The sequence below is a fragment of the Microcaecilia unicolor genome, chromosome 5 (genome assembly GCF_901765095.1).
Source record: "Microcaecilia unicolor chromosome 5, aMicUni1.1, whole genome shotgun sequence".
In the NCBI taxonomy this organism is placed as follows: Eukaryota; Metazoa; Chordata; class Amphibia; order Gymnophiona; family Siphonopidae; genus Microcaecilia; species Microcaecilia unicolor.
The window spans coordinates 77,426,644-77,440,524 of NC_044035.1; the positions used below are offsets into that span (position 1 = coordinate 77,426,644).

The 13,881-nt window shown below is 41.9% G+C and overlaps 1 protein-coding gene across 1 annotated transcript in view; it reads left to right on the forward strand.

Annotated features, from left to right (window-relative positions):
* BTAF1 (B-TFIID TATA-box binding protein associated factor 1) overlaps positions 1 to 13,881 on the forward strand; it is a 620,170-nt gene that overhangs the window by 419,617 nt on the left and 186,672 nt on the right. The window contains 2 exon segments of the mRNA XM_030204965.1: positions 4,324 to 4,474; positions 4,566 to 4,675. Coding sequence (XP_030060825.1) covers positions 4,324 to 4,474; positions 4,566 to 4,675 — 261 coding nt within the window.

A 13,881-nucleotide genomic window follows, 5' to 3' on the forward strand; every position in this document is an offset into this window, starting at 1 on the left:
CTCCATGGGCGTCTATCTCTGAGAACGGGTACGTGAAGGGGCGGGACAAACCGTATTTTCGAAAAAAAATGGGCATCCATCTTTTTTCCGATAATACGGTTTGTGCCAGCCAAATGCATCAGATTTATGCGGATTTGAGCTGGGCAGTTTCGTTTTTCAGCGATAATGGAAACCAAAGGTGCCCAGCTCAAAAACTACCAAATCCAAGGCATTGGGTTGTGGGAGGGGCCAGTTGGTGTCCTGGCATGTCAGACCAACTGGGCACCCTAGGGGGCACTTGTAACAATTAAAAAAACAAAGCAAACTACCTGTGAAGTCCATAGCTCCCTTCCCTTGGGTGCTGAGCCCCCCAAAACCCACTTCCCACAACTCTACACCATTATCATAGCACTTATGGCTGAAGGGGGGCACCCAGATGTGGGTGAAGTAGGTTTTGTGGGCAGTTTGGAGCGCTTCCATTTACCACCACAAGTGTAACAGGTAGGGGGGGGATGGGCCTGGGTCCACCTGGCTGAAGTCCACTGCACCCACTAACAACTGCTCCAGGGACCTGCATACTGCTGTGATGGAGCTGGGTATGACATTTGAGGCTGGCGTACAGGCTGGAAAAAAAAGTTTTTAAAGTTGTTTTTTTTTGGGGTGGGGAGGGGGTTAGTGACTACTGGTGGAGTCAGGTGTGGTCATCCCCGATTCCCTCCGGTGGTCATCTGGTCATTTAGGGCACTTTTTTGGGACTTGTTTGTGGGGAAAAAAAAGGGTCCAAAAAAGTGACCTAAATTCGCGCTAAAAACGCCTTTCTTTTTTCGATTATCGGCCGAGGACGCTCATCTCTCCTCAGCCGATAAACACGCCCCAGTCCCGCCTTCACTACGCCTCCGACACCCCCCCCCCCCCCCCATCAACTTTGGCCGTTTCCGCGACGGAGTGCAGTTGAAGACGGCCAAAATCGGCTTTCGATTATACCGATTTGGGCACCCATGCGAAAAAGACGCCCATCTCCCGATTTGGGTCACTTTTTGGACGCCTTTGACTTTCGATTATGAGGCGGATAGTAATCTCAGCGGGTCAAGATAGGAAAAAGGGAGAAGGTATAGCTGTATTATTTTGAGATTTTTTTTCAGTCGCCTTTGTTGATTCTTTTGTGTCTCCTCCTTTGGACATTTTTGCTTGTCATCTTAAAGACGATACATTAAGAGAGAGTCTAACTTGCATTGTATTTTATCGTCCACCGGGATGTTGGCCTACAGCGAAGGATGTGTTTTATCATTTTGTTTTTAAGAACGCATTGCATTCTCATTATTCTATACTTCTAGGGGATGTTAATATTCATTTAGAAAACAGGGTTAACCCTAAGGTTAAGGATTTAAATCTTTCTATCAGCATTGAATTATTTTTTGCCCCAAACTCAGTCTACCCATAATAAAGGGCATCATCTTGATCTTTTTGCATACACAAGTAGTAATTCATTATTATTTACATTTGAAGTATCACATATCGTGGTCCCCAGTAATCTGGTCAGATCATTTTATGCTCAGGTTTACTCTTAATTGGGAACAGGCAAAGACACAACATTTTAAGTTGAAGGAGAGAGATTGTACTTAGAGGTAGGATTGATATTGATCAGTTTTGGAACAGACGCGATCACAAATATTTAAGAAATTGGAGCATTTTGATATTAACTGGATTACGTTTAGTGATAAAACTTTAGATGAGATTGTGAGTAAACGTAAGTAAACAAATTCTTCAAAGGAGCAATGAGTGGTTTGATTCAAAAATAGAAAACGGCAATTACTAATTATAAAGTTGCTTTGGATGTTAAAAGGAAGATGTGGTATTCAAATCAAATTGGTTCAAATGTTTCTAATGTGGAGGCTGTTTTTCAGTTAGTTGCCAAACTCTGATACCACTCAATTCTCACAGCTGAATGTGAGGAAAGTCTCTTTGGTTTCTGAGTTGGCAGTTGTTTTCCAAACAAAAATTATAACTGCAAGATCATCATTTCCCAAAGTAGCTAACAATTTGGATTTTGACACTACAACTAGTTAGTGTGAATAGCTGGTGACAAGAACTGGTCGGATTTTTTTCCTTTAGACTGGGAACTATTTTAAATTCTTTGTCTTATAAATATTCTAAATTCAGCTGTACTCTGGATTTTTGTCCACCTTATTTAATGGCCTCACCACCAGTTGAATTCATGACTCTGTTTAAATGGATTCAACTTTTGTGTATTGGATCGTTTATGACAAATGTGGGTGAGATTATTAATACCCCGATAGTGAAGGATATAAAAGAACCATCTCATCTGGATTCAGATTATAGGCCAGTTGTCTTGATATTCCTATTTACAAAGATTACAGAAGGCTTGGTCTGTTCCCAGTTGAATGATTGCTTGACAAAATATAATACATAGTAGCATAGTAACATAGTAGATGACGGCAGAAAAAGACCTGCATGGTCCATCCAGTCTGCCCAACAAGACAACTCATGTGTGCTACTTTTTGTGTATACCCTACTTTGATTTGTACCTATGCTCTTCAGGGCACAGACCGTATAAGTCTGCCCAGCACTATCCCCGCCTCCCAACCATCGGCTCTGGCACAGACCGTATAAGTCTGCTCAGCACTATCCCTGCCTCCCAACCTCCAGTCCCGCCTCCCACCACTGGCTGTGGCACAGACCATTCTTCATGCATCACAATCTGGGTTCAGACCTTGCCATAATACAGAACTGTGTTGACATCAATTTGTGATAGGGCAAGGGCGGCGTACTTTGAGTGAAAATGTTAAGATTCTCATATTACAATACGGTCTCTCATCATCTTTTGATCTGGTGGGCCATGACATTTTGCTTTCTGAATTTAAAATTGGAATTGTTAATAATGTATTAAATTGGTTCAAACACTTTCTGACCTCCAGATCTTATAGAGTTAAGCAGAGTGGAGATTTGTCAGAAACGTGGAGTAATCCTTGTGGAGTTCTGCAGGGTTCCCCTCTTTCACCTACACCGTTTAATACTTTCTCCATACTTTGGGAATAGAATTATGGAAAGAAGGCTTTGTTACTTACAGCTATGCAGATGATATCACAGTAATGATTCCTTTCTATTCTTCTTTAGGACAAATGTAATCTGCTGTTTGTAATTATTCATGGATGTTGAGTTACAAATTAAAATTAAATACCAACAGAGACTAAATTTTTATTAATGAATAACAATCCAGATCCTTTGGTAGATCATGTTCTTGTAGGTTGAAAAAGCTTAAAATCTTTGGAGTTTATATAGATCTGATTCTATCTTTAGATGCTCATATGGGAGCCTTGGTAAAAAGTTCCTTTCTGCTGATGAGCAATCTTAGACATATCAGAAAATTTTTGAAGTTGATCAGTTTAGACTTGTTCAGTCTTTATTGTAATCTAAATTGGATTATTGTAATCTTTTATATTTGGGGGGACATCTAAACAAAGTCTACAAAAGTTAGTCACTCCAGAATGTGGCAGTGAGATTGATTATTTTTTTTCTTTTCTTTACATAAACATAATCAAACTACTAAATGCAATGAAAAACTTCTTTGGTTACCCATTGAGGATGTGTGTATGTATAAATTTTCTTGCTTATTGTTTAGGGTCTTAAATGGTGATGCTCCAGATTATCTATTGTCTCGCTTAGAATTCACTACTCCCAATAGATGTAGAACTTTGTATTATAATTCTCAGTTTCTTTTTCCATCACCTAAAGGTATAAAAAGATTCAATCTGTTTGAAAAATTGATGGTGTTTCAAGCACCGAAGATATAGAAAAATTTAATGTTATGTTTTGACAATATGAATAACTATCCTCTTTAGGAAGAATCTTAAAACACTTCTTTTTAAAAGCTTTATATAACTTTTTGCAAAACTAGCTGATAACTCTGTAATTCCTAAAGGTTTGCCTTGGCTTCTTGAGTTTGTAAACCACTTAGAACTACATGGTACTAGCAGTCTATAAGTATTATATAATGTAATAGTATTATTTAGCATAAGTGCTAAGTTGATATTGAAATATTTCACAGTATACAAAATTATTTTAAGACTAGCCCCCCCCCCCCCCTTTACTAAGCCGCGTAAGTGGCTGCCTTGTGCCAAAGCCAACACTGGCTATTCACTTTGGGCTGTGTTGACATTGCTGTGCGGCTTAGTAAATGGGGGGTAGGTGTGGTAACAATTTTGTCCTTTCTAAGATTAAACAAATAATTTCAGCTATGATGGTGCTTTTTCTCACTTTGTCAGAGTTGCAACTTTTATCTTTCTAATGTCTCCATTGTTTGTCCCTTTTCAATTTTGATTTCAGGCACAAAAGCAGTATGTTGTACAGAGAAGAGGTGCTGAATTTACATTATCTACTGTGGCTAAACATTTTGGGTCTGTCATGGTAACTGAGTTGCCTCATCTCTGGGAGATTATGGTTGGTCCATTAAGGAATATTAACATTTGTCCTTTTGGTATGCAGAACTTTTTGGTGGTTACATATTTTTGCTAACTTATAGCACCTGAGCGTGCAGGTTTTCTAAATGTTAATGCATATTTCAATAGATGGAAAATCGATTTTGGAAAATGGAGATGGTCCTGCTCAGGAGCTGGTGAATTCTCTACAAGTGTTTGAAATAACAGCAGCTTCAATGGATCTACAGCTTCACCCTTTGGTAATAAATCTGTTGTTCTGTGGAATGAAGACTGTTGAATTTTATGCAGATAAGTAGTTTACGCAATTTTGAGGGCTTTTACCTAGTTTTTCTATTCTTGATTTCTAATTTGGTTCCTTCATGTGTTTCTGAATTTCAACATTCTCATGTTGTGCCAGGTAGATCAGTTTAAAGTGCAGTATGTTCTACTTCTGTGTCATTAGTGATCCCTAATGACTTCCTTAATAAATGAAAAGTATTTTAATTGGCTTTAGTTTTAGATGCTTCTTGTAAAATGTGTGATTTGAAAATTTTTTTTGTGACAGCCTGAAGAAGACAAAGGTCATTGCAGAATAATTGTACTTTTCATGTGCCTGCCGCATTCAGTGATACTAAAGATATTGCATCATATAGTTGCAATGAACACAGGTGAAATACAATATAATAAACTACTTATTGAATATGAAAGCAAAATAGTATCCAGCATATTAAATTGAACATTTTTATCTGTAAAAGTGTATGTTTAACAGTGATTCCATAGTTTCTTGCATTCTAGGCTTTTACTGATTTTAGACAAACATGAGTTTAGCAACCATATATATAGGTAGGGCTGAGATTTGGAGTATAATTTTTGTTTTGTCTGTGGAAACTTACAAAGGAGTCTAACATTCCAGCTGGCAATTAAAGCTGTTTAGTGTCTGTTATAATGGATATGAAAAGTATTTGCAAAGGTTTTAGAGATTAGTGTAATTAGGTCTGTGATTGATATGGATTGATTTTGTTTTTATGTATATTTTAAAATTTTGATTATATTATGTATGTTGATGTAAGCCACTTAGAACTTTTTGTGAAAGTGCAGAACATACATTTTTAAATAAATAATTTGTCTCAATATAATGTTCCAGAAAAGTTTCTAGGTGATGAAAGCATAATCCAAGGAAACGCAACTGTTTCCAGAGTCTGTCTTCAAGGCAGGAGATTTCTATTGTATTTAATTTTCAGTCAGTTTATTTCAGTATTTAGCCATTCCTGGTATGACTATAACCCACCCTGGGGCTTAACATACATAAAAGTTAGACATACAAAATAAGTCTCACAATAAACCCAGTCAGCTCAAAGACCTCTCTCCCTACTCTGCCCCTACCCCACGCACCTAACCAACCATTAATAATCTTGTTCTCTCTGTATGATTGTATGCTGTCCTATAGATATTGTATTTCCTTTTCTTTGTAGTTTTTTTTTAATTGGCCTGTACACCGCTTTGTTCTGCTAGCCAGTTTAAGCAGTATAACAGATCCAATAAACCATAAGAGACCTTTCTACTATCTCAAGAGGTAGCATCCCATAACCTAATTTATACCTCGCTAGAGAAAAGTAATTCATAAAGACAATCATCTCAACACACAGTTTGTTTTCTTATTTAGTTATGGACATGTTTACTAAAGTGCAGTTTTGGTTTGTTTGGTTTTTTTTTTGGGGGGGGGGGTGCAGCAGAGGGGACAGTGGCTCCTTATTTAACAGATTTACAGTATTACTTCCAGAGAATCAGACTAACACCAGTGGCCAGAGCCACCATTTTTAGTAGAATGGGACCCTTACTTTTATTTAATCTGTTCCCTTTATTTTTTTTATATTTTAGCAATGCTGTTTAGGTGTTTGTTGTTTGCCATGATTCACAACCTACTTAAGCTTGAGCACCGGTTGCAGAAAAAAAAAATTGGTAATTTTTTCAAAAATTGAGCCATTGGGGTGTTTTTGTCTCTTTTTCTAGATATGTCCCAAAAACCTTCCAGCAGTCTTAAAAAGTGTATGAGATGCAGTAAAACAATGGCTTTGACAGATACTAGTGCCTTCTGTACCTTGGTCCTAATTATTAGCTGTCTTGCTGTAAACCGTGATCTGAAATGTAGAAAAGAACATGGGAGAGTAGAGAGGCCCAGTGCGAGAGAGATTTTGGTGTGCTAAAGTCTGGTCCAATGGCATCATGAGCTGCATCGACTGCTGGAGATGCACTGGCATCAGGGAAGTCTCCACCTGCGTCTACATACTTATGAGGATTCTGCATAGGCCCTGAGGGGATTCCATTGTCCTGCATCAAGCAGAGATGAAGCAGCATGGGTATTGCTTCTCTTGAGAAGCATGGTGCCAGAAATGCCAGGACCCCCACCTCTGATTCAGTTCCTATATTTGCACAGGTCTCAACATCAGAACCAGCCCTGCTTTTAGTGATGCCTGCCCTAGAGGAGCAGCTCCGGTTCATGTTACAAGAGGAGCTGGGGTGCATCTTGACTTGGCGCAGTGCCTAGCCATTGATAACTCTGGTGCCAACTATAACACTCCAGCCAATTTTAGAGACCCATGCCCTGCCTGTCAGGTAGTCATCGATGCTAGTACCAACTAATACAGTCCTTTCCAGTCCATTGGGGGAGGAAGCAACCCAAGATTCCAGGAAGGAACTCGTATCTTGGCACTCTTGCCTATAACGTGGTCATGCATCCTGTTGTCCAAGGCAGGCACAAACTCAGATGACCAGGAGGAGTACTTTGCTGAGAGTGGCAGTCTAATATGGATCCAGAGGAGCCCTAAGAGGAGGGTTCTCTTGGTCTCAGACCCTTCTCCAACCCAGGGACAGAGAAAGTCTCTTCCAGAGAAGCTCTCCAATCTTTTAGGGAAATGGCAGAAATCATTCCATTTAATTTGGAGATCGAGGATGAGCCCAGATCTGAGATGTTGGATGTTCTTGATTTTGACTCCCCTCCAAAGAAAGCTGTGATGGTGGAGGGTTTGATGAGAAATTGGGGAAAGAAAATATCTTTGGTCTCAGTGAGTTTTAAAAGCAGCTTTCTCTGTCTGTGATGTATTGAGAAAATGAGAGGTTTCTGTCATTTTTGCCGAAGTTGGCAGCAAAGCAGTGAAGGAAAAGTATCAGTTTGTTAAATGTTACATTAGAGAATGACAGGGGGGACAAAGTTTGTCCCCATCCCCGTGGGTTCTGTCTCCATCCCCGCAGTCCTTGTCTTCATCCCTGCAGTTTCTGTCCTTGCCCCATCCCCGTGGGCTCTGTCTTCATCTACAGAAGCCTTGAACACGTATGAATTGATATTTAAATCTTTTTATTAAAGTATAAAAAGGAACAATATGCTGTGCAACTGTTGTGTATAAATTACAGATAGAAAACAATAATAACAATGAGCAGCTATAATAACCCTCCTTCCCACCACCACCCTCTACCCTTCCAACTAGAAAATAACACGGGGACAAAGTTTGTCCCCATCCACGCGGTTACTGGGGTTCCCTGTCCCCGTGTTATTCTCTGTTACATCACTGAGCTACTGAGAGGGAGGTGGGCAGCACCTTATGTCAAGTATTCACTGAAGGAAAGACAGGTAGCCTGAAAGTGGCACACTTACACTTAGGGACATATCCATTAAATGTAATAAAGTGATGTGATATGAATGACACACACACTGAAGCAGATTGCGTAGTCAGAAAACTCTTGTGCTTAGCCTTTTGGCTGAGGTGGGAGGTTGCCTTCTATTGCAGAAATGCTGGAACTGCGGTCTGACCCCTTTAAGAGAACATAAGAGTAGCCATACTGGGTCAGACCAATGGTCCATCTAGCCCAGTATCCTGTTTTCCAAACAGTGGCCAAGCCAGGTCACAAGCATCTGGCAGAAACCCAAATCGTGGGTTCACCGCCGCTGCCTTGATTTTCTCTCCTCACATGCTATTCTTGACCCACTACAATCTGGTTTTCGCCCTTTCCACTCAACCGAAACTGCACTTTCTAAAGTCTCCAGTGACCTATTACTGGCTAAATCCAGAGGTCTCTATTCCATCCTCATTCTTCTTGATCTTTCCGCTGCTTTTGACACTGTCGATCACAGCATACTCCTCGATACCCGTCCTCACTTGGATCCCAGGGCTCTGTCCTTTCCTGGTTCTCTTCCTACCTCTCCCTCCGCACCTTCAGTATTCACTCTGGTGGATCCTCTTCTACTTCTGTCCCTCTGCCTGTCTGCGTACCTCAGGGTTCTGTTCTTGGTCCCCTCCTCTTTTCTATCTACACTTCTTCCCTTGGTTCATTAATCTCATCCCATGGCTTTTCCTACCATCTCTATGCTGATGACTCCCAAATCTACCTTTCTACCCCTGATATCTCACCTTGCATCCAAACCAAAGTTTCAGCGTGCTTGTCTAACATTGCTGTCTGGATGTCTCAACGCCACCTGAAATTAAATATGACCAAAACCGAGCTTCTCATTTTCCCCCCCCAAACCCACCTCCCCGCTTCCCCCGTTTTCTATTTCTGTTGATGGCTCTCTCATTCTCCCTGTCTCCTCAGCTCGAAACCTTGGGGTCATCTTTGACTCTTCTCTATCCTTCTCTGCTCATATCCAGCAGATCGCCAAGACCTGTCGTTTCTTTCTTTACAACATCCGTAAAATCCGCCCCTTTCTTTCCGAACACCCTACCAAAACCCTCATCCACACCCTTGTCACCTCTCGTTTAGACTACTGCAATCTGCTTCTTGCTGGCCTCCCACTTAGTCACCTCTCCCCTCTCCAGTCGGTTCAAAACTCTGCTGCCCATCTTGTCTTCCACCAGGGTCGCTTTACTCATACTACCCCTCTCCTCAAGTCGCCTCACTGGCTCCCTATCCGTTTTCGCATCCTGTTCAAACTTCTTCTACTAACCTATAAATGTACTCACTCTGCTGCTCCCCAGTATCTCTCCACACTTGTCCTTCCCTACACCCCTTCCCGTGCACTCTGCTCCATGGATAAATCCTTCTTATCTGTTCCCTTCTCCACTACTGCCAACTCCAGACTTCGCACCTTCTGTCTCGCTGCACCCTACGCCTGGAATAAACTTCCTGAGCCCCTACGTCTTGCCCCATCCTTGGCCACCTTTAAATCTAGACTGAAAGCCCACCTCTTTAACATTGCTTTTGACTCGTAACCACGTGTAACCACTCGCCTCCACCTACCCTCCTCTCCTCCTTCCTGTGCACATTAATTGATTTGATTTGCTTACTTTATTTTTTGTCTATTAGATTGTAAGCTCTTTGAGCAGGGACTGTCTTTCTTTTATGTTTGTGCAGCGCTGCGTACGCCTTGTAGCGCTATAGAAATGCTAAATAGTAGTAGTAGGAGTAGTAGTAACACTCCATACTACAAATCCCAGTGCAAGCAGTTGCTTCCCATGTCTGTCTCAGTAGCAGACAGTGGACTCCAAGAATTTGTCTGAACCTTTTTTAAACCTCGATATGCTAACCGATATTACCACCTCCTCCAGCAAAGAGTTCCAGAGCTTAACTATTTGTTGAATGAAAAAATATTTCCTCCTGTTTGTTTTAAAAGTATTTCCATGTAACTTCCATGAGTGTCCCCTAGTCTTTTTACATTTGGAACAAGTAAAAAATTGATTTACTTCTACTCATTCTAAACCACTCAAGATTTTGTAGATCTCAATCATATCTCCCCTCATCAGTCTCTTTTCCAAGATGACGAGCCCTAACCTCTTTAGCCTTTCCTCATACGAAAGGCGTTCCATCTCCTTTATCATTTTAGTTGCCCTTCTTTGAACCTTTTCTAATTCCACTATATCTTTTTTGAGATATAGTGACCAGAACTGAATGCAGTACTCAAGGTGTGGACGCACCACGGAGCGATACAAAGATTGGAGTTCTGGACGAAGCAGGGAAAGGATCCCTAGAGGCTCCGCCTGAAGATGAAGGACCGGCAGTCCTTGAGAGAAGGCTCAAGGCAGAGAGTCTTCTGGGAGCACGCTCGTGGCAGAAAAAGGGCTTTTGAAGGCACAATCAGTGCTTGAGGCCAGAAAGGCCAGTGATCATTGGAAGCGCGCTCAAGGCAGTTGGCCCTTGGGAGCAGCTCATGGGGAAGGCAGTGACCTCTGGGGTCTAGTGGTGGAGACGAAACTCCCAAGGTGCGGTCAACGCCAGGAGTGAGGCAAAGGCAAAGCCCCGGGGAACAGTCGGCACCAGAAGCAAGGTGGAGGCAAGGCCCCCAGGGTGCAGTTAGCTCAGGGAATTCAGCAGGAGGAGCAGGCTCGGCCAGCTTGACTAGGCTCTCATTTGAAGTCCAGCAGCCACCACCCCAGCAATTTTCAGCAGGAGGGGTGAGATTTGGGGACTTAGTGGGGAAGGACAAGGGCTGAGACTCAGGGGAAGAGAAAAGGGTGGGACTTATGCCACATTACCATGCCCATATAAGGACTGAACACAGAGCTAAGAAGGTATCAGGAGCTGCTACCTTGACAAAAAAAAAATTAACTGGTTAAAAGAGTTGGTTATAGGGAAGGGAAATGGGACTTGATATAACGCCTTTCTGTGGTATTTTGCAACTACATTCAAAGCGGTTTACATATATACAGGTACTTATTTTGTACCTGAGGCAATGGAAGGTTAAGTGACTTGCCCACAGTCACAAGGAGCTGCAGTGGGAATTGAACCCAGTTCCCCAGGATCAGAGTCCGCTGCACTAACCACTAGGGCTACTCCTCCACTCTATTTGGACTATTACTTATTGAACTTCATGTGTTTCAGTGATTTATTTAATACGAAGTCCTAGTCATTACTTAACATTTAATACTGATCTAACTGTATAGATAAACCTATACATAGTTCAATAAACGCTTCAGCCTTTTGTTTACAGTCTTGTTCAGAGGTCATTTTTGTGGTTTTCCTAGGGGGAAAGAGGATAAACCCGCCCACTAACCCTTCCCCAGGTGGAGACGCCAGAAGCTTAAAGGACTGACGGAGCCTGCCCAATTGGGACTCCAGCAGGGTCAGGCCTAGGACTCAGGTACCCACAAGGGGGCTCTACACAACATCCTTGGCTGCATAGATTAAGAATAAGAAGACCCCTCTCACTGTGCAAGTTGTTCCAAAGAAGACAGACACCTGCAGACTCTTCCCAGACTCCCTCTCAGTCTCCAATGGTGCTGTATCAGATTTGTATTTGGCCAAGGGGACTGAAGTGATTGCATTCCTCCCTTCTTACCCATCTGCCCCCCCCCCCCCCCCCCCCCCCAAAACTTGTTCAAGCAGTAGGTAATGCACTGCAGGTTAAAAAAAAAACAGGATGTTGTTGGTCCTGAACATCCTGAAGCAGCATTCTCTTGCAAAATGAAGGTCACCGTCGGTGGGACCCAGTAATTGTGCAACAGTGCTCTCAGTTTGGAAAGATTCTTATGAATTCCAGATAAGTTCTTCTACTTTTTTTTGACAAACATTTATTAACATATATTGAAAATTCATAAGACAGTTGGATTGGGAGGTTTTTATGCCTATGAGGTAGCCCATTAGTGTCCGTGAGGACATGTGTGTCCTCTGAGGCTTTTCCTCCTATCTTTTCTATACTTTGAGTAAAGGTATATGTGGAAATAACAAGTGTTTGAGAGACAACAAGTAGCTGAAAGTAAGCATCTATTTTACACCAGTTGAGAAGTGGAGTATTATTAGATTGTGAGCCCTCCTGGGACAGAGAAATATCCAGTGTACTTGAATGTAACTCACCCTCAGCTACTACTGAAAAAGGCGTGAGCAAAATCAAAAAAATAAATAAAAATAAATAAATTATATTGAGGTATACAGGAACCCAGTGTTTCTTTATGGTTCTTGAAGACTATACCGTGCATCTCAGACTTTTTTGTAAACAAATTTTCTTAGGCTACTCCTGAGTCAGGCTGCACAGTAGGAATGCTGTGTGAGTCTCCCTTCTCTTGTCTTACTATCGTATATACTTTCTTGCCCCTCCCCCATTTTATTTTATTTTTTTTAACCTTATGTCAAAATGGAGTGGGACGCAGCAGACTCCTGCCCATCTTCTGCAAACAGTTGCCTTCCGGCAAGCAGAGATCACCAAGTTTTATGTGCACCTCTTCTCGGGGCACTCCAGCTAGCCTAAGGAAAAGCCCAGAACTCGGAAGTAAAACTTCACTTAGCCCTGAAGGTCCAGAATGCCTCCTGAGCCACAAAGCCTGATGCCAGTAGAGCAGCAGCAAAAAGCCTTGAAGAATATGTTGCTGATTACTGCATCAGGCAGGACTGAGTCATCAGACACCTCCGTGTCCCTGAGAACACTCCCTCACTGAGATTGCAGTTTAGCCACCTTACAGCAGGTGGCGCTAACCTACCTTGTCAGAGGGGCGGGGCTCAGGCCAGGAGGTGACTAAATGCTCTGGAACAGAGTAGATCAGAGAGACCGAAGAGGTCTCCAGGAGCAAGCCCTTTAGAGAGGTCTTCTGGAGGAGGATTGGGAGTGAAGGAACCCTCCCAAGATGTTGGTTGGGCTAAAGTACCTTTGGGGGAGACCCAGGGAAGTAAGGACTGGCCCTGTTTCCAAGGTTCGTACTTGAGGGTAAAGAGTATCTACCCTGGGGATACAAGAGAAGGAATAGAAGATTTCAAAGGTAAAATAATGCATTTCCTTATTTGTGAGGGTTCAGACCTGGATGTCCTAACTAGAGCCAGACCTGGATTTATGCATGAGTTGACTTGAACTGTGCTGTAGAAGTTTGACAGGATAGGACTACTGATGAGGAGAAACCATTGTTAATGTGACTGCTGCTATGTTAAGCTTTGAGCCTCTGAGAGAAACGGACTACTATTTTGTTCTACAATAAAGTTTCCTTTTGATTTTCACTTCACCTTGATAGTGTCTGTGGGGCTTCCAGTCTGTCTGCCAGCCACACTGCCACAGTGACCTTACCTCCTTTAATAAAACCAACTCTGATAACTATGTACATCATTGGATTCTATCTTCAAGGTATATGCAGGCTTGGACCCTCTGGTCAGCAGACTTGAGCTGCTAATCAGAAATTGAAGAGAGTTGTTGATCAGTATGCTTCAGTATTAGATGGTGGGACCGTACACGTGCAACAATTGAAACAGACTCAAACATCTTTAATACAAGATAAGGTGACTTTTCAGAGGAAAATTGAACATTTTGATAATTATGCATGACTTAAAATATAGTGCCACTTCTTCTCTATTTCTTCCTATCATGTCTTCCTGAATAAACTTATAACCCAGTTTTAGACGGTCCAGGCAGCAGCAAGGAAAATAATGCTATTAGTTGATAGTAATAATATGAGGGAATCTAGTAGCTTTCAGATGCACTAGTAAATGTCATATTTGGTCTATGATAAATTTCCCCTGCAGAACTTGGCAGCTGCTCACAAGACTGACACCATCATTGTAC